This window comes from Nipponia nippon, unplaced genomic scaffold (genome assembly GCF_047370975.1).
Source record: "Nipponia nippon isolate SJK-2023a ecotype South Korea unplaced genomic scaffold, ASM4737097v1 scaffold_1, whole genome shotgun sequence".
Lineage (NCBI taxonomy): Eukaryota > Metazoa > Chordata > Aves > Pelecaniformes > Threskiornithidae > Nipponia > Nipponia nippon.
In genome coordinates this window covers 125,440,459-125,460,973 of record NW_028262290.1, presented here as the reverse complement: position 1 = coordinate 125,460,973, position 20,515 = coordinate 125,440,459, and the positions used below count along the sequence as shown (strand labels likewise).

The 20,515-nt window shown below is 38.9% G+C and overlaps 1 protein-coding gene across 2 annotated transcripts in view; it reads left to right on the top strand.

Moving 5' to 3' along the window:
• LOC104013899 (ubiquitin-conjugating enzyme E2 E2) overlaps positions 1-20,515 on the top strand; it is a 223,543-nt gene that overhangs the window by 181,911 nt on the left and 21,117 nt on the right. For both annotated transcript variants that reach the window (XM_087746339.1, XM_087746262.1), the window contains exons 4-5: positions 2,129-2,261; positions 16,489-16,636. In XM_087746339.1, the coding sequence (XP_087602465.1) occupies positions 2,129-2,261; positions 16,489-16,636 (281 nt within the window). The remainder of the gene's footprint in view (positions 1-2,128; positions 2,262-16,488; positions 16,637-20,515) is intronic.

The window sequence follows — 20,515 nt, the reverse complement described above, 5'->3', positions numbered from 1 at the left end:
TCAAAAAAGTGAGCCTCGCTCAAACCAAAAAAGGGCCCAACCGTCCCCTCCTGGCTAAATACAGTCTAAAAAAGACAGGGCTTGCTTTTGTTACTTGCTGTTTCCAGCCATTTCTCTGGGATCGACATTTATATCGCTTCCATTTTAACCTGCTGGCATCAACTGAGTCATTGCTTCTCCAAGTATTAGAAAGTTTTTCTGCAGAAAATGGGAAAGGATTTCCTTCACATATTATGGGCTTTTTTTCATGTAAGATTTAGACTGCTCCTGCTTCTTGCCTTTTCTATTTGAACTAATTGCCTGATTTTTTTTTTAAGGGTTTTGCTTTCTGTGAACCTTGTATACCATAGCACTGATGTAGGACCACATTCGTTTAGGCTTATAAAGAGTTCAATTAGCCCCTTAATGCCTAGTTCAGTCACAATTAAACCTTCCCTGTTGACTTGGGATTGGTCTTTCTAAAGGCAGTGGAGGTGTTTTTAATTATTCATTCTCTGGTTTGTTTCTTACAGCAGTCTCAGATGTGCTTTATTATTCAAAGGTTAATGCAAACTGAGAACTGGGTAGATTAAATTTGTTTGGCAGCTAGCAACCTGATGTATTAGAGACACTGTGAAATATGGATGGCAACACTTCTGCTATTGTGACACTTAAAAAGCCAGATTTTATCTTTAAAACAATTGCTAGTTTTGTTACTATGGCTGATAGAAAATGAATGTTCCATAATGTTATAGTGTCTGTAACCCATTTCTGTTAAGAAAGCACGTAGTTTAGAAAGCCAAGAAGCATTAACAGCTATTATAGAAAATTGATGTAGGTACCATGACTAATGAAGTACACCGCGCAGTACTAAGTCACGCAGTTGTATGCAGGGAATCATGCAGTCAGAAGTTTTAATGAAGGGAGCCCAAGGAATTTCAGGTGAAAGAGGGTTTTATTAACTTTCAGTGAACAAAATGAATAGTTGAGCAGTGAACATGACATGATGTCGTATAATAATTGTATGCCTTGGGTACGTTGTGAGGCATGGAGCATAGCCAAGAGCTTTCATCTGTTCTACACACAGGGTTATTTCACAAACCCCTGCATGCTGTGGAAATCTTTATTGCAAACATAACAAGAATTGTTTCACAAGAAATGCCTTAAGACAATACCACGTCACTTATTTGAAATATCTACCAGTACTGTCTTCCTCTGAAAAACATTAATCAGATATCTAGAAGTCACCATCCCAATTGATCCTAATTAAAATTCAGGTCCTGTATCAGTGACTGTTATCAGCAGGCTGTGAACCAAAAAAGATTCTTCATATTCCTTTAAGAGGCTACCCTGAGTAAAATATGTATTTCTATGGACAAGCATTATGTTGTGTGGAAGGAGGCTGGGTTGGCTTTTGGAAGAGTCATGCCCAAGAGGAATTGACTGTGTGGGTGAGAGATTTTTTCTTGTTTCACATACAGGATTATGTTTTGTACATTTTAAATATTGTTTCAGTACTGTGTTTGTACACGAGGACTTTGAATTAACATAATCCAACAGTTTAACCCGCTTCCTGTTTATAATATTTTTAAGATGATAGGGTAACGATTGCAGAGTAGAGCAGCCTTCTGTAGTAGTGACTTAGGTTAGTAACTTCAAAAGTGCAGCTGCAAGGTCGTTTGCACCCTGCTCAGTCTTTAGTACAGTCTGTGCTATATAATAATGTGTGTAATTACACTGCTACTGACTGATGAGGTAGGTGGATGAGAAGGTAGGTGAAAATAGGATGGCTTGTGAGGCAAGACAGTGACAAGACATCTCAGCAAAGTCTCTGTATCCTTGCACTGTAAATACTTCACATCTGCCCACAAAAATATTGGAGATAAGACAGTCAGGAATTTTTCTGTGCTTATTTGAATAATTTATAATGTGATTTTAATACTTCTTCCTGGCTGAATATATCACTTCACTGACAGAGCTTAGGACACCAGTTACATGTTTTATCCAGGACTAACTTAATGAATGTGATACACAGTTTTAATTTGTAGTGTTATTGCAAAACCAGCGGTACTACTAGTAGAATATAACTGATGCAGTATATTCTTGATTGTATGTGGTTATTATGTTATATTTTTGTTTTCTATTTTAGTGCTGGACCCAAAGGAGACAACATTTATGAGTGGAGGTCAACTATACTGGGGCCTCCAGGGTCTGTATATGAAGGTGGAGTTTTCTTCCTTGACATTACCTTTTCACCGGACTATCCTTTTAAACCACCTAAGGTTAGTAGGAGGATATTAAAAGTCTGATAGGAGTCCTCTCCTTGTGATATTTTTTAATGTGTATATTGGTATATCATTGTAGGATGAATCATAAAACTTTCAAGGCAATAATGAATATTTAAAGTGAGTATTTTGATGGAAATAATTTAAATAACTGCCTAAAATTTGCCTTCATGTTGCCAGTATAGCTGGATGGATATGGATTTATTTAGCAAATGGTTGCATAATTTCCAGCAGTTATTTGTTTGATTTGGATGTGTTTCTAATATGAAAGCATTTATATTTGAGTTGCACCCTTTATAAGCAGCTGAAGATACTTAATCTTTCCTGTTGACCCATATCAGTCACCAGGGGTCTGTGGCAGTCTGACAAAAATACGCACCTTTTGCACTACCCCATATAAATTACTTCTGCAGATGCAAAATACACTATCGTTCATGAAGTTATAAGTAATTGCTTTACATCAGTTTTCTGGAAGAATGTGGAAATATGGCAGCAAAGGCAAGAAACTGGAGTGAAAGACAGAGACTTACAGGATTCCTTATGGATTCGTTTTCTAATGCTGTCAATAATGGCACTAACCACAAACGTAGAACTGTACCAGTAACATGAAGATGGCAGGTCATTACCATGATTGAGTAAGCTCAGAATGTCAAACAGGAAAAATCTAGTGAGTATGAAGACTGGAAAAAGAGAAGTGGGGTGAAATGCGGTAGTCCAGAGTGTCATCAATAACCAGTAGTAATAATTGCTGAGGGAGAGTGTCAAAATGGGGCTTTATTGGGTGATCACAGGATTATTACAAACCACCTGTCTAATGCATCTATAAAAGAGGCAAATACACTCCTAAGATGTATCCTCTGGCATTGCCTGTAGAGATAAGGAATTACCAATGTCATATACAAGACACTCGTAAGACCTTATCTGGAAGACTGAGTGCAATTCTTAACACACATGTTCTCTAACAGGAACAGAAACTGGAAAAATTTAACGTCACAGGGCTGTTAATAGAATCAAATAAATTGATGGGCCTGTCTTTTATGAAACAAAGTGAAAAGAGGTGAGTTGTTCACCTTGCCAGTGTGGAGAGTGAGGGTCTGGAACAGCAACCCGGGAGGAGCTGTGGGAACAAAAATATTTACCTTCTTTTTGACACATTTGTGAAAGGGTTGGTATGCCCCATTGGTCTATAATAGAAGGGTATTGCATTAAAACAGAGAGTAGCTGATTGCTATTTGATTACCATAAGTACACTATTGAAAGAGAAGCGTTTATAAACAGAATATTAATGCCACAGTAGTAATGTTTATAGTAGTTAACACTGATATTATCAGGAAAAGTTCTAAAAAAGACTGAGAGGTGAATTCAAAGTACTTGTCATTCTGTAAATTGGACTTTCCCAGCCAGTGACCTAAAGATGGGTCAGTATAGCAGTGTTAGAGATGGTCTAACTTTGTTTCCCACTTTTAGTGTTCCAGTTTAGGGAAGCTTTGAGGTCACTGACAAGTCTTACAGGGGTTGCACACCTTGCTGACTGCAGATTTTCTGATTTAGATAACTGCAATTACACAGTGAAGAAAGAATTTGAAACTTCATAACTTCTCCTTCAGTTAGTTAAAGCTTTGGGCACACTGAGCTGGGGCGATGCCCTGTTCTTCCTGCCTCTCTCCCAGCCCAGGCCAGTCCAGACTTCTTACTTGCAATACAAGGTCCATCTTAACAGGCCCCTTTTGTTTGCTTCTTTGCTAGGCTTAGTCTCTTTGTAGGAGCTGTAATGCAAGGGTTACATTCAGTCCCCCAGCAAATTAAAATTATATCATTTAGGGGATATTGGCATATCCACTAAATGGATTTATTGAGTATAAAATAGAGCTTGAAGTTCTCTCAGAGGTCCAAACCTAATATGTAAAGAACTAGGTCTGAAAGACAAGGTGGAGGGATATCTTTTGTCATTCTCTCTGTTGAACCCGTTGAGTCTTGAGGCAATATATGCTAGAAGCATCCTTTCAAAATAGAAGGTGAAGGTCCAGTTTGCTGTTTCACCACGAGGTAAAGATGTTTTGAATCCACACTCAGTTGTGTTTGGCAACTGTATTATTTTGAGACATGAGTAATGCAGCTGTGCATTGCTTATTAATGAAATATCAAGCAAAGAGGCGGTTCTTGTCCTGCTTTGTAATAGATTTTTTTGTCTGCTTTTATCTTGATGCCAATTGTCATTGTAAGAAATGTGTGTGTATAAATAATATGAAAATGTACTGCTTGATAAAGGATGAGAGAGTTGATGATGCCATATTACTAGAAGGCCAGTATTTATGATGAGGGAAATTGTTATCTGTAAGAAAGTAATGAGTACATGTGCACAGGGGACTAATGTCAGATATAACTGACTGTCACTAGCATATTTTGTACACATGGATTCTTACTCTATTCACTTCAGCCACTGTTGTAAATTACCCCTATTTTCAGTCCTGCTGTAGGATCTCTCAAACTGTTGCTATTTCATTACACCTGTTTTCCAGACCCTATGAAACTGATTCATAGGTAAAATAGTTTGGGAAATCCTTTGAAGAAAGCAGCATGGGAAGATGACTGCTTGTCATAAGGTAGCTGCTGCCAGTCAGTATTGTTGGGAAATGATGGTTAAATATGTTCTCCACATGCTTATTTCTAGCAAAAGAAAGGTAGTGAGTACATGGAATATAACATATGGCCTCACGGTACGGTGCTATCTGTGTCACTGGGTGTTGACATCTCTTCTACTTCACCGCAAGATTTGTGATATTTGGTGCTGTTCTCAAAATCATGGGTCCTAGCATTATGGGAATTGATCATCTTAGATTTTTATTCTGAGTATAGTCCCACTCCTTATGGCTCTATCATCTTAAAAAGTCTAGAGATAAAGTACAAGTCTGCAGAATGTACTGAGAAAGACATAAAATGTATTCCTGAGTGTTGGCAAGATTACCTCCCTGTAAGTACATAGCAGAAAGGGTCTAATTCACATTTCTCGCTATGATTGAATTCATACACTCCTCCTGAGATTTCTGTGGGCCATTTTCATCCCTCTTTTACTATGAAGTAAGGAAACATGTAAATGAGTACTGCCAAAATTGATCTTCCAAAAATGTGACCACAAAAGACCTGGGAAGAAACAGAAACTATATTTCCCAGATGCAATTACTTGACCCAGCCTGAGGTTCCAAAGGCAAATGCCCATGTTCACGTAACATAGTTACTGTTAAAGGGCCTCATCCAAAGCGTATTAAAATCTGCAGAAAGATTTCCGCAATCCCTTTTCCTTATCTATTCTCAGATGTTGTGCACCCTGTTGTTGTGCATGAGTATGTTGCACAGGGATGTTGAGAAGGGTAAAATAATCTTTAAAATAAAAAAAATATATATATTGAAAGTGGATTCTGGATAAATGCCTTTTATTTTTATTATTATAATTACAATACATTTGTGGTGTAACCATTTTTTGGTTTGTATTATACAAACTTCTCAGAATTTTCTAAAGGATCCAGATTCCTTCTATAAACACTGTTGATGCCTATTCTGATCATTGGGCACCCTGCTGCATATTGGAAAACATTAATTAAAATAAAATTAAACATCTGAGAGCACATTTGCACATGAAGAAAAGATGTTTGACCTATATTTTGGCATTTTTTTAACAAATGTATGAAGTAATTTTCATTTGTTCTTCTAGATAGTTAACCTGCTTTCCCACCTTGTCTTTATCATGTAAAAGAAACTGAATCACTCATTGATTCAGGTTTTGTTTAAGCAAAGAAAAAGTATTTATTCAAAACTTTCATTATTATGTATTTCTTCAGTTTTTACACCTTTGTAGCCTTCAACATCACATCCTCTTAAGATTTTAAAGTTTTATCTGTATTCTTTACATCCTCAAATTGTACTGTGTGGTCCAGTTCACGTTCATAGTTTTGTATAGCCAAGCATCACTGCCATCAGGTTTCCCTTCCAGTCTGCACCAACCAGTCCTTCCCCTACAGGTCCATAGTTTTCTTTTTGTCTGTCCTTACCTGTCAGTGTCTCTCTAAAGTTAAGCCATAAGCATAATATCAAATTAAGTTATTCTTCACCAAAATAGAATATACCATGTGGTAAGTCAGAGTATCATTTGCTCTCATGATATTCATTTTTTTCCCCTTTGAAGTCAGTCTATTTCAGTCCTTCAACTTCGTCTCATGCCTTGAAAGTGGACTCCAGATTTTCTGAGCCAGAGGTCACTGACCCTTTCAGCTCTGCTTTGCTTTTAAATCAATGGCATTTGGCTTCACTCACAACTGCAGCACACTTGTGCAGAGGAGGGAGTTGCTCTTCCCAAAAAAAGTTTATCTATGTGTGACTGATGCAGCCTGAATAGGAGTGATGGAGGGCCATCCCGGCCTAACTGCGGTTTATCTCTACAACCAGAGAACATGATTTTTAGAACAGCTCATCTGAGAACTGACAAATTAGCCTTGGCTTCCTGGGAGGGTCTAATAAATAAATTAAAAATATTTCCTTGCCTCCACTGTGAGGAAGCTTCTGTAGCTCTGCGGAAATTAGCTGAGCACCCGCTTGGCTGAGTCAGCAAGAAAGAGTCGCCGTTCTCTTTTCAGCTGCATCCTAAGTATCACGTTGGTTTTGTGAGATGCCGGGCGGTAGGAAGGTATGGAACAGACAAAGCGAGGCATAGATGTGGAAACAATCTCACCTCCTGCTAAAGGCCAGATGAGGCTTCAGTCTTGGTCAGAAGGTGAGGTTTCACTTCAGCCCCAAAATACAGCATCTCGCTTGTAGTGCAGCGGGCTGAAGAACAGAGAAAAGCTATGCCCTGTTCAGAGCAGCCACTTAAAGAAATGAATAAAAATACTTAGATGGCCTGCCAAGGAAATAACCTTACATTTCTCCAGTGCCTTTATGACCCCTCAACCTTTTTTAGAAATACCTTTGAGATTTCTTTTTCCTGCTAACTATCTTCCTTTCATCCTTAATGGATTCAGACGGTTTGCCCCTTGGCTTTAACAAAGGAAAGCTCGCTCTCTCTTGCTCTGTCTCTTTGTTTGGAGTATTGAATAGGATATATAGCTACCCATGGATAGGTGTCTCTTGTGTGGGGGTGTGCGTGTATCTGTGGGTGTATGTGTGTGTGTATATATATATATACACACGTGTATATGAATAGGAGGTATCACATCTTTCAGTCAGCCTAATCTGAGAGAAAGAATTTCAGCTCAATTTCTGTCCTCAGGCCACATAAGGAATCAGTGAATTCCACAAGTATGCTAACTTTTTTGATCTGACATCCTCTAAAGTTTAGCCATCATGACAAATTAACACTGCATCTTTATGTACACTATGGTTCTTGAAGGAAAGGCGGTAATTTCATTATCCTGCATACTGTCCCTCTGGAGCAGGAAGCCTTGACAAATCAGGAAGCCATACCAGGGTCTTTCATACAGGTGTTTGCAGAAAAATGAATGCTTTTCAAGAGAACTCTCCCCCGAGGAATTGTCACTGCAGTGGTGTCTGCATTTTCATCAAGAATAATCTTTATTAATAACTTCTACTCTCATATTTGACTGCGTTCAGTCTATTACAGTGTCAATTCAATTTAGCAGTAGCTGATACAATATGGATGTATCTATCATTATCCTAGTACTCTGCTAGCTTTATTTTTGAATTTGAGTGATTTATAAAATCTCTTAATCCCAACTCTACAATTAATCTTGCTAGGGACTTTAATCTCAGCTGACTGAAAAATGGTTTGCAGGACTTGAAAGCTGCAATATGCTAAATCACCTCTAAATCAAAATTAAAATAACAGAAAACTCCATTTCCTCCTTGTAAATCTCATGTCTATCGACTGACGGAAAAATTGTTCTCAGCATTTGAAAGCTTAGCTGTTTTAAATCAACTGCTTGACTGCAAGGAGGGTCTTTTTCCTTGGTAAATATAATGCACAGCATCTATAGAATCTAGTCTTAACGGCAATATTAAGCATCTCTTCAATTTTTTATATGTAATTGTCATATAACGCTAATCTCTATGCACTACATATCATTATGTGGAATCCTTCTCCTGTGGTACAAACTTCTACCTATTTCATAAATTCAGCCTCATGTGTGAGGGGCAGTTCTTTTTATTCTTGGCTTCTACTCTACTTTTTCATACTTATTTTATATGTGATTGACTGTTAAAGACACTTTTATCTGCAGTGTAATAGAAAAACAGTGCTTACAAGACTAGATGAGAAAAAATAAGCATTCCTTGGTATTTCTAACCTAAATTGTCAAAACGAACCTTACAAGGCAGACCCACACTTTAACTTGCATATATCCCTATTAATGCTATTTACATTTGAAGCTCTCAAACTTGGAATAACCCTAAGTACAGCCTATTCGATCGTGGCTATTTACCACCTCTGCAACCCAGGTGCAGGCAGGGCTTCAACCTACCTTCTCTTGCCCCCCACCCCAATATTGCCATCCTATGATCACCCTTCAAATGCAATGGTCTCCTGTCACTGTTATCCCTTACTTTCATTTGCCTCGTCATACTTCTCTCAGAGCCTCTGTCACATCACATTAGCTCTCAGTGCCGTGCCCTGCTGCTCACAGCTTTTCTCAGCTGCCTCCTGCCCTCCCCATCCTCCTCCTCCTCCTCCTGGTTGTCTGGTGGTCCCTCGCCTGGCACATTCCCACACCACCGCCTCCCCCAGCCCCTTTGCTGTGCCTCAGCGCTCCCTCGTTCTTCACCCAGCCTTGCTATTTACGTCTCCTTGCTGAGAGCAGCCCGTGGATCCTTCATCCGTGACAATAAATGGAGTTGGCAGGCTTTCCCAGCGAGCAAAGACTTCGGGTGGCTGCAAGCAGAAATCAGATGCACGGGAGTCTTTGAGAGGGAGAAATGGACAACCTACCACCAGCAGACCACTGTCAGAGCTAGCAGTATCAGCCCGAGTCCTGCTCTTCTCAGAGCAGCTCTTCCCAGGCATGCGAACTGCAGCGTGCGGTTCCCACGCTTGCACCACCTGCAGTGAAACCCCATTCGTTCCATAGGCCTCATATCCTCAGCTAACTCTGAACCTATAGGGCAGCGTGTGGTGGTACAGGGCTCGGGACAGGTCAAAGCCAGGTGGCTCCTTAAGAAACCTGGATGCCTCTCAAAATGACAGGATCACAGAGATGTAAAGCAGAGGACAGAGGTGCAAGCAGAAATATGTCAGGCTGAGGAAAGGATCAATAACTACATTTTATTGCAAATAAATGCAAAAGTCACTTTTGATAGGGCAATACCATGTAAATCTCTGAGATTTCCTTTGAATTCAGTTATCTGATAATTCTTCTAGTAATTGCCAAATTGAATTGCCATTTCTTCTAATGAATAGCCTTCTTTTTTGCTCTGTTTTTAATATACTAATTTATATCAGTAGTTTGTATTGATTTATTTAGTCTGGACGAAAATGTCCCTATCCAACTAAACTCTTCCTGTTTTCCCTCCCCAAAACTTAGGCAGTTCATCATTTCTTCCCGTTTCCTATAAATACCCCACACACTAAGCTCCCCAAAGGGCCTGTAGAGGCATCTTATGGGGAATATCTTCTGCCTCACAGCAGTGGTTTGCATACTGTTTGTTAAATATATTTTCAAAAGAGGACTTGTGATGTCTATTGGATGTTTCAGAAACTGTAATTCTGCCATATCACACACGTTTTACTACTGCGTAAAATGCATGTGATCTAAAAATAAATCATATATCAATGTTCTTTCTTGTCCTCTTTTACCCACACACATATATATACAGATGTGAGAGAGAATTTTATGTACATTGTTATTATAGAATAAGAACAGATGAACTGATTAGGACAGAAAACTGTGGTTTTGAGGTCAGTCTGCCTAGAACTTCTCATGTAGGGAGCACCTAAATACCCAAAGGCTGTTAAAATTGGGCAAGGAAAAAAAGCCCAGGTTTCTTAGAATAAAATTTAGGACTTGAAGTGCCTGCCACAGCCTGCCCACCCGCCCCGCCAACCGGCAGCCCTGTGCCCAGAGCCCCGTGCCTGCCATACCTGCCTCTGCCTCGATTCCCTGAGCACACCCGGGAGCTCCCTTCTTACGGAAGCACAGCAGAATTAGCAAGAACAGTAAAATGCCAGGTACTGTCTGTCACATGGTGATATACGATTTTTTAACAACATGTTGCTATGTGCTAGGCTTACTCACATTTAGGTGAGAAGAGTTGGATTGCGTTAAACCGAACATGAAGGAGCACTTTGGCGAGCTCAGAGAGGCGTGCATGTAGGACGATACAGTCTGCACGCTTTAAACTACGAAAGGGAGGATTTATTTTATAAAAGTTAAATGGCTAGTAAATCTTTAAAAATTTTACTATTAAAGGACTTTATTGCTGACTTTCCATATGGAATTACTAATTGTAAGAAAGATTATGCTGATTAAATGAAGATCATTTTATAAAAACTCATATTGATTTTGTCAGAGAAAGCTTTTGATGCTTTGGATCTTACAATATTTTTTCTATTCTGAGCATCCCTAACCCGAGCAGTAATCCATTTCCCTTGTTCTCTCCTGCTCTTCCTTTATTTTCAGAAAACTTTGTACAGTTTAAGATAATTTTTTATTTGCCCTCTCAGGTGCATCTAAGATTATCAAGGCCCCTTTTTACTTTTTCTGCTATTAAATCTGTGTGCAAAATGAGTACGTTTATGTAATGTAGACGTTAAGTATTGCTGTGCTTATTCAGTTTTTTTTTTCCCTGCAACAGTCTGTTCAATGAGACAGTGTGAGTAGTTACTCAGCTTCATAATTACCATGAATATAATGAATAATTACTCATATTGCATGCTGTTTCATTTTCAGTAATATTAAAGGTTAATTCATGTGGATGCTATTGTATCCCTTTTAATTTGTTATCACTTTTGGCTAGCTATGTCTCTCATGGTGCATTTTGCCACAGAAATCCAGAGTAGTTTGCATATCGGACTTTTCTGTAGGTCAAGCAAGAGTAATTACAATTTATTGTTTCCTGCTAATGCAGATGACATGTATTTTCCTTCACTAAAATAAACTATAGCTGTTCTTTACCAACTAAAATTAGGGGTGAGCAAGTTTTTTAAGAACTGGCTGAAGTTCATTTCTCGGCATATATTTAAATCATGGTCTTTAATAGTGAGCATCATGTGGTCAGTCATTTATTATGCACTTTATGTCATAATCCATTAAGTATCTCAACAATTGTTCATGTGCGTGCTACAAATCTGTAGTTACAAACCAGAGATGGATCACCCTGTCTTAGAAAGGCAGCCTCAGTGCTGGCTATAGGTAAAATGAAGTGCAGTCTGTAAGAAATTTAAGGATGCTAATTAATGTAAAGGCTATTGCATGAACTTTGTGTCACTCAGAGCTATAGGTATTTTTCATTTAGGTTGTTTTATAGTATTTTTCTAATATGACTAAAGAGTGTAGGCCTGATCTTGTTTTTATTATTCTCTCTATTTGAGCAGACAAATCTATTGCTCATAAAGTCTGACAAACTGAGATGGGAACTACTTAGTCCCTCCTGAGCTCCATGAACATCATCATAAAGGGCATCATATTTTTTAATATATATATAACCTTTTCTGTATGCAATACAACTTCTTCCACTTCAGGTAGTGCCACCGCAGTTTTATTAAAAGAGAACTCCAGGGGAATATTTGAGGAAGACAGAAGTTTCATCTCAGGCAAGTGTGCAGGATTGCACCCTTGTAAGAAATGAAAGAGCTTGAAAGGAACTTTCCAAAACTGCGGGAATGAGAGCCCTGGGATCTCAGCCTGCTTCCAGTGTTGGCTGGGTTGTTTTTGTTTATTCTCCTGTTGACTCTGGGAATCTTTCATCTCTCCCTGCACAGTCACCAGGCTTCAGTGGGAGGAAGGAGGAACAGGAGGTGAGGGTTTGAACCCAAACAGGCTGAAGAAAGCAATTCCTGAGTGCACGCTGTAACCCCTTGTGTGCTAATACGCAAAACTGGAGAATCATTTCTTCCTCCTGATGATACATTTTTGATCCTCATGATGATACATTTTTGAAGAGAATTATGACTGAATTCAGTGGAGTCTGAAAGTGCATGAGATGTGTTTGTGGAACCAGCCCTTTCAGAGCTGTGGTGCCTTTATGTGCCTGTCTCTGAATCTCACAGTGAAGGTTAAACAAGTCACACGCATAGATGCCAATGCCACAGTGGCTGCTTGGGTTTAGACCTAACATAGGAACATTAGGTGCAAAAGAGAGATAGTGAGTGATTTTAGGACTACATCATGCTGGAAAACTGGTGCTCAAAATCACTCTGAGATCCAGGAGTGATTTATCTTGCCTACAACCAGTTGCCTCCAATCACTCAACTGAAATCCATCTTAATTCCCTCTTCCCAGGTTTTATAAACACTCTTTTTTCAGTCCTAAAACTTATTCAATGAACAGCCAGCCATAGCTTTACATGTACTTCCTTCCTCTCTAATCATTTTTCCTCCCCCTTTTGAATAGATAACCTCATTTTCTTCTTAGAGACTATATAAAGGGGTTTTTTTATTTGTTTAATCCTGTTTTACAGTATTCAGAAGGGTTTGGCATTCAGCAGTAGATAAACAGACGAGTTTATTATTGTTTACTTCCAAAACTGATTGAATATAAATTCCTTATCATTACCTTTCAAAAGCTTGTTTGTAGTACTCTTACAGTTTTCAGAAGATAGTCCCATTTTTCCCTGTTTCCTGTAATGCATATTTTTCTGACCTGCACTTTTATTCAACAAAAATGAGATGCCTTCTTAAAACTGCAGAATCAAAGAGAGTAAATCCGTAGAGGACACTTATCGTTCAAAAAAAAAGATAAATTACTTCTCTACCATTCAATTGTCTGAGGATAACTTCTTCTATACACCCACACACTCCCTTGAGCCCCTGCATGGGATTGTTTAGGTGTTTTCATTAGGGGATAAATAGAATTAGAGTGCGCCATTTATAGAAACTGTTTAAGTGGCATCAAAGGTAAAAATATGGCCATAATAAAGAAAATGTAGTTCTCCTGGAATGGTATTATCACTTGATTTCTCTCTACACATATAACAGGAACGACCCTGCATAACTTTAAAATGTGGGTATGGTAAACACAACATCCAGAAAGTTACATGTCAACATTTCCCACATTAACTGCAATTTGAGGCAATACCTAGATGAGGAAAGCAGTATGTCATCCCGCTTGCACTGTATGCTGCTTTGCGATAAGAACACCGTTACCTGCCACCGTCAGTCCACAGTTCCCAGCATATTAAGGCTGTCATTAATGCAGCTTTTTCTGAAATTCTGAAAGCTGTGATTTTTTTGTCATTAAAATGTCTCTGTGTACTTAGGCAGGCATTTTAAAGTGCATTGGCGTGTTTGGCGAGTTGGTGACATATTTGTCAATGATAAGCAGCAAGCCTAATCTTGTGAGTGGGCGCCTTCCTCAGTGTCACGGGCTTAAGATGTGCTCATAGTGAAAAAATGCTAAATTTCAGGTCTAAGTATTTGCTGAAAGTAGCCTTCCAACTACAAACGGGTGTAGTCCCACGTGCCTTTATCCACCAGATATAGCCTAAGATGGCAGTGGAGTGTTGAACAGTTTATGAAAGACATGAACTACCTCCATTCATCCCAGTGGCTCTCTGAATCCTGCCAAATTCCCAGTGTCCCTACTTAATGATTCAAAACCAGCTAAGCCAGGGGAACGTGTGGAAATGTGTCTGTCCTCTAAGCTGATGGCAAAACAGTTACGCATTAAAATAGAGGCTCAAATTGATGGCCTTATCTTAAGCAGGTTACAAGCTCAGACTGACCTGTCTATAAATAATTTAGATGGTATGATTTAATTTGTCCAGTGGTTTCAGTGTGTTTCCCCCACATTTGGTGAGACCACATATATCTTATTACTCGGTATATTCAGATATCACTGAATAAAGTCCTCAAATTTTTCATCATGGAAGCATAGGAAAGCACCTTTGTTCAGGGAAAATAATTAAGCAAAAACTTTATTCCAGCAATGTACTGAGAAGTAAGCATACAATACTTAAAATTAAACAGGTGCTAAAGTGTTTGCCCAAGTCATGGGACATCCTGCTAGGAAGAACTCCCTGATTCACCGATACCTCAAGTATAAGAGTGCCTGGAGTTAATCTATCTGGGGACTTAATGAACACTGACCTGCAATTCACAGGATGCTCCTCCACACCACCTCCCTTTGTGGACACTTTTGACATGCAGTTTGTGTAAGGTAGCTTACCACTTTTGTGTGTTTGTAACCTTCCTTGTTCAAAATAGCTTCCCTTTGTAGACGAACATTTAATTTTATCACTGAATACTATTTTCTTGATCTTGCAGAAGACTTCCTTCACTTCAAATGCTGAATGTGTTTGGACACCTAATGAGGGTTAAAAAATAGATCATCTGGCTATAGCGTTTGGATGAATTGAGCTCATTGTGCCAGAAATATTTTAAATTCTCATAAAAGTCTGGGAATTGAAGCACTTAGACTGGAAAACAATAAGCAAAACCACAACTGTAGGGGGAGGAAAGGAAAGAACCTACAAATACGTAGGGTATGGAGTGGCAAACTATTAAATTATCCTATTAATTGGCAATACCTTTAGACATAGATGCATTTAAAAGCCGATGAACTTGCTTTGTTGAGATCTTTGTTACAGAACTCACTGGTGCATGACACTGGGCCCAGAAGTGCTTTCCCAGATTTATGTGGAAAAGTACTTATGAGAAAAAGTATTTCTTATTGAATGCAGTGTTTTAATACCAGAAATGTACTACCTTTTCTTTCCATTATTTTGTCAAAGCTGCTTGATTTAATCCAAAGGGGCAGAATTTTTCAGTGTGTTAGAGAATGATTTTTTTTTAATAGAAGTAAACCAGGTACCATGTTATTTCACTTGTATCCTCTCTTCTGCTTACTGATAAGTGGCCTGATCTCAATCCCACTGAAATCACTGAGATTTCTGATATTGAATAAAATCAGAACAGGAGCATGCCTGTTATCAGTTTCCATTACTCTCCAGAAGCAGGTTTATCTGTGTGGTAGAGCAGGGATAGGTGCCTAAGCACTCCTAGTTATTAGCACTGTCCAATTCTGGTGAAAAGCACAGCTTTCTTAAATTGGGGTGTGCTTTGCCTGCTGTTGTCTCCTGCCTAATCAGCCCCGCTGTTGGCTGGGTTATCGCTGATGAGGTACTGAAATTGTACATCTTCATTTTAGATGTTATGAACATGTCACTAAAACCATCTGGTTTGACTTGTCATTTGGGTAGAACTGATGGAGAAATTAGTCCTTGATGGAGACCCCTAAGGGGCAGTTTTGTATATTGTCCCTTCTCATCCGGTAGCCCCAGTATTCATTCTGAACTACGAAGTGGACTTTCATAGCTGAATTTCTTTTAAAATAAAAGGCCTATATCTTCAACTTGAAGCAGAAGTTCATCATTCTAGGCTAAAAGAAGTGATCTCATCCTTTGTTTGCTACATATAGGATCACCTGGGAGACAATATAAAATGGATACAGAAATCCTCAAAATCAACTAAAAAAAAAAAAAAAAGGTGTTTGTAGCAATTCTACTGATTCAACTGTAACTTAAAATTTGGAAATAAAAGCATTTTATTTGAGCAGCCTTTCTCAAAGATATTTCACTTTACTTTCTCCAGGAGTCACTGATGTGATGCCTCCACATTTTTTTTCCAGCCTAATCTATTGGGTCAAACGGTGAACAGATGAAGACAGCAGAAGAATCTGTTGTCTTCTGCCTCCCTTCAAAGCATGAAATAGCTGTGGGCCTGAGTTATGAACATTGTCCAGATCAGGGGCTGGAATAGCTTTTTTTGGCCCAATACAAAACTAATGAGATCAGTGAGACCAAGGCAAGAGGAAGCTAAGGAAGCATGTCCCATTCTCACCTTGCACAAACCAGTTCCACTGCTGGCCACAGGTGGAAGAGGCAGACTTCATTTTCTTTATTTTCTTATGAATATCCCTATCTTGCCAAGTCTTTAACTGACAGTAGCAGAGTACTGCCATTTCAACCAGGAAAGCAGAATGTTAGTTCATATAATTTTTTAATTGCTTAATAATCCTATAATTATTGGCTTGAACACCATTGTACTTAGACACGCTGTCTTTTCTAGGTAACATTTCGGACAAGAATCTACCACTGTAATATTAACAGCCAAGGCGTCATCTGCCTGGACATTTTAAAAGACAACTGGAGTCCAGCATTAACCATTTCTAAAGTTCTCCTCTCCATCTGCTCCCTCCTCACAGACTGCAACCCAGGTAAGACAAATTAACTTCCACATTTGCGTTCATTCACAGTTCATGTTCGGTCAGCTACTAGGACATGGTCAGTGCGCTGTTTTGCTGCTACCTATTATAAAAAGACAAAAATGTAAATTTTAAATGCCATTCATTTAAATTAAGACATACCATAGAAAGAAAGCACAATTTCAGGAGCTCAAGTGCATTTTTAGTACTTGAGAATAAAAATCTTTTAATTCAAAAAGTCTAATCAGTAGAAAATACCTTGTAGTAGGCACTAATTTGGATATTACAACCAGGATATTAGTACCAAGAAATATTAATGAGTTAATAAATATTGAAAAGGAAAGCTTTCATTTAAATATGCTGATAATATGGTCTCTGAAAAGAATATTAATAGTACTGACAGTGATAGATGTCTAACACAGACTCTACAAATAATGAAAATTAATTTAAATGAGGTTTATTCAATATCCTGGACAGCCAGTATGAGTATTCAAAGCAAGCTGTCATTCTTACTAACTAGCATAGCACTTAACCTCTTCCCTCAGCTCTTTTAGATTTGTTTTCTGCCATTGACCACTAGATCTGTAATTTCCACTCTCTCTCAGCCTATTTACCAATGAATGATTCTCACTGCAGCCTTGGAAAATCATAGTATATAGAAATTACTAAAGAATCATTAAAGAAAAATTAAGTGATCTCTTTACACATTGTGAGGATTGCTGCTGGTTTATTTTTTATTGTACACTGATTTTTTTTTAACTTGCTATCTAGTTTTTAAACCTTCAGGTTTCCTGTTTTTAAACTTTTCTCCCCAACTAAAGGGCTAAAAATTGCTTTGCAAAGGGCAGAATGTGAGATTCTTGTATAATCAAGGGCTGAGTCAAAAGCTGTAACAAAAGACTGAATTATTTCCAAGCTCAAAATAAGGTGAATGTGGGCAAAAATGCAACTGAGTGTTTTTATTTTCGTGTGGGTTTCTTACTGTATATAGCGTTAAAACCTGTGGCATTCCTTCCAGCTAAAAGCTGGAGTGGTAAAGGAGCCCTGTGTTACCACTTCAGGCACATTTATTTCAGGTGCGTTGGATGCTCTCTGCTTACATCTCTGAAAGATTGACTTCTGCTAGTGTCTACCCCAAAATATGCAGAGGTGCCTATAGGAAGTCAGGCGGATGGGTGACAGAAGCGTGAAGAAAAGCAAATGAATATTTGCTCATGTGTCTTAGAGACCAGCTAAAGAGCTAGAGGCACTGCAAAGCTGTGGTGGGATTGAGAAACTGGCAATAAGTATGTACTCATTTGTGGTCACCTCTCTTTGAAGGGATACAGTCAGCTTGAAAGCTGGCCACTTCCCAGTAGTGATTTGAAATTTAGAAATTTACTATCTCTGCCCTCTCAATCTTTTTCTTTCCCTTAGACTATTTTACAGATGCTGTCAAGCAACAGTTTTAGCTGACCAAGTGTGTAAGAGGAACACTGAAAACAGTTGCCCATAATATATTATCGTATGCAACAAGTTAACATTCTAAAACCAGATTATTCTTCCCTTCACTTTCTTTCAGTTAGTAGCCATAAGCATTGTCATGACCATAGTAAACAGGACAATTTTATGACATTTCATTTTCAAATGTTCTCTTTAATTACAAAGTAGTTTTGGATTTTGTTACTGCTTCATGTTAAAATTTTCCTATGATTTTTTGAGGAATGAATGCAATTTCTTAACTTGTATTGTGAATTCCCCTCTTACAAGGAGCCGATAGCAGGTAGATGTGAACCACTGAGTCATTTTTGCCTTCCTTTGAGATCACCTGTTTCGTGTTAGATAGATACCTTTTTTATAAGTGAACTCTGAAAGTTAGTGCTGTACAACAGAAGGCTTGCAAAAACTTATGAGTTCTTGCTTTTCAGTGTATTGCCTAATATGCTACAGCCTGTTCTGGTTGTACTGCGTGTCCCATTAATTTTTTATGACATTTTATCATTAACAAACTATTGGTTCCATGCCATCCAGATTGAACATGCTAGATAGGTAGACAGACAGACAGATAAACAGATAGATAGATGATAGATGATAGAGATATATATCACTGATATATATATATCACTGAGATACCTGTCACTGAAATATATCCCATATATGTGCACGTACATAGATACAGAAACATGCATGTATGTATTTTCCTCTCTGTCAGCTGGGAGTAATTTTCTAATCCCTTGGTCCTCTCCCCATCTAACTAGTCTGCCCCTTTCTAAAGGCAGAAACCCAACAGGGGTCTCGATTTGATAAGAAACTCTGAACTCTTTGTTCACCATTCATCAGCCAGAAGCAGATCAGGTCAAAGGGAAAGGCAACACTGAATCTCCCACAAACATAAACACTTGGGATGGGCGAGTTTTCCACCCCCAGCCTCTCTGAAGGGAAAAATCAAGTATCAGTTACCCCCTAGTCTTACATTTATGCAAATCTTCATTAGAACAACAAATAGCAGTAAGAATGGCAGCTAATTAACCCTCAGTCATACACAGTGATTAAATGGAGCTGGAGCACAGCTGCAGCTTCATTGGCAAGCGCTGCTGCTATTCTCCAGCAGGCTGAGCAAATGAAAAGAGGTATTTGCTCCTGCCGCTCCTGTCATTCACACAGTAATCTACAAAAGCCACGGAGAGAGTCTCTTTCCTCCCCGGTTATACATCACCGCCCTTTGTTCCCTATCACTCCAGGCAGGAGCGAGTTTGTCCTTTTTAAACAACTAATACAATCCTTTACTCATAAGCTGTCTCAGACCCTTCAGTCCTGATTATTATTAATTGTCTCTATTTTGCTTGGCAATATCAGCCAGTAAACTGTGTTAATGAAATGTCTGAATTTTGTAACAGCTGGCTGACTGTTTCGTGGGGGGAAGGGGTGCTGTAGAGTTTGTGTATGAGTGAGCATGTGTGAGTTATCTGGGAGTGCGAGAGAGCCAACTGGAATGGTATCAGAGAGAGGGGAGAGATGATGGGATACACTAGCATTCAGTTGGGGGATTCATATTTTCCTTTAAGGTGGTACCCTGGGGCACAGTACGCATCTCTTTCTACAAAGCAGGGTCCCAATCCTGTAAATATTTTAGCATGTGCAAGAGCAACCCTACAAAACCTGACAGGTATATTCATCTGCATGAAACTGAGTATGTGAGTAAGTGCTCGTAGGCTCTGTGCTTGAGCACTGAAAATATTTACTTCCAGTGTTAGCTGCTAGGGCTTGCCTATGTGGGCAGTTAGTTATTTCAGAGTAATTCCATGTGTGGACACTCCCCTCTTTGAAAATGTATTAAGTCAAGTCACGAAAAACTGTCTTGCTTGGAGTAAAAGTCAACTGTACTTTAAGTATTCAAGCGGAGCCTGGGGAGTGTAAATTCCCACACTGCCTTAATCCAAAGGAGCTTTCAAGTGTGGATGGCCCCTGAGGTTTTGTATTTTTACTGAGCTTCAAGTATGAAAACAAATTAATTATTTTTATATTTAGAGAGCTGGTGATGGTGATTTGGGTTGAAATTCTTACTGTTCTCAGTTGGTCATTGCCACCTCAGCCCTGCCAAAGGTTCTCGAGCCCCAGGAAAATTCTCATTTGCAAATGCTTCAGAGAAAATAAATTGAAACACCGACAAGACTGTGCTGCAACTTTTTTCTTCACGTGGCCTCCTTTTTCACACATTCAAAGTCTGAATTTGGCTGGCCTGATTATCCCTGATGTCTAAACACTCTTAACGTCGAATCATGTCTGCTTAATAACACGCAGCTAAGCCTTGATTAGGACATCAGAACAAAACCTGCTACATCTCCCTCACACCAGCCTCTTCACTTTTGGTGTCATCCTCCGCCTCTAGCTCCTTACCATTTTTCCCACACA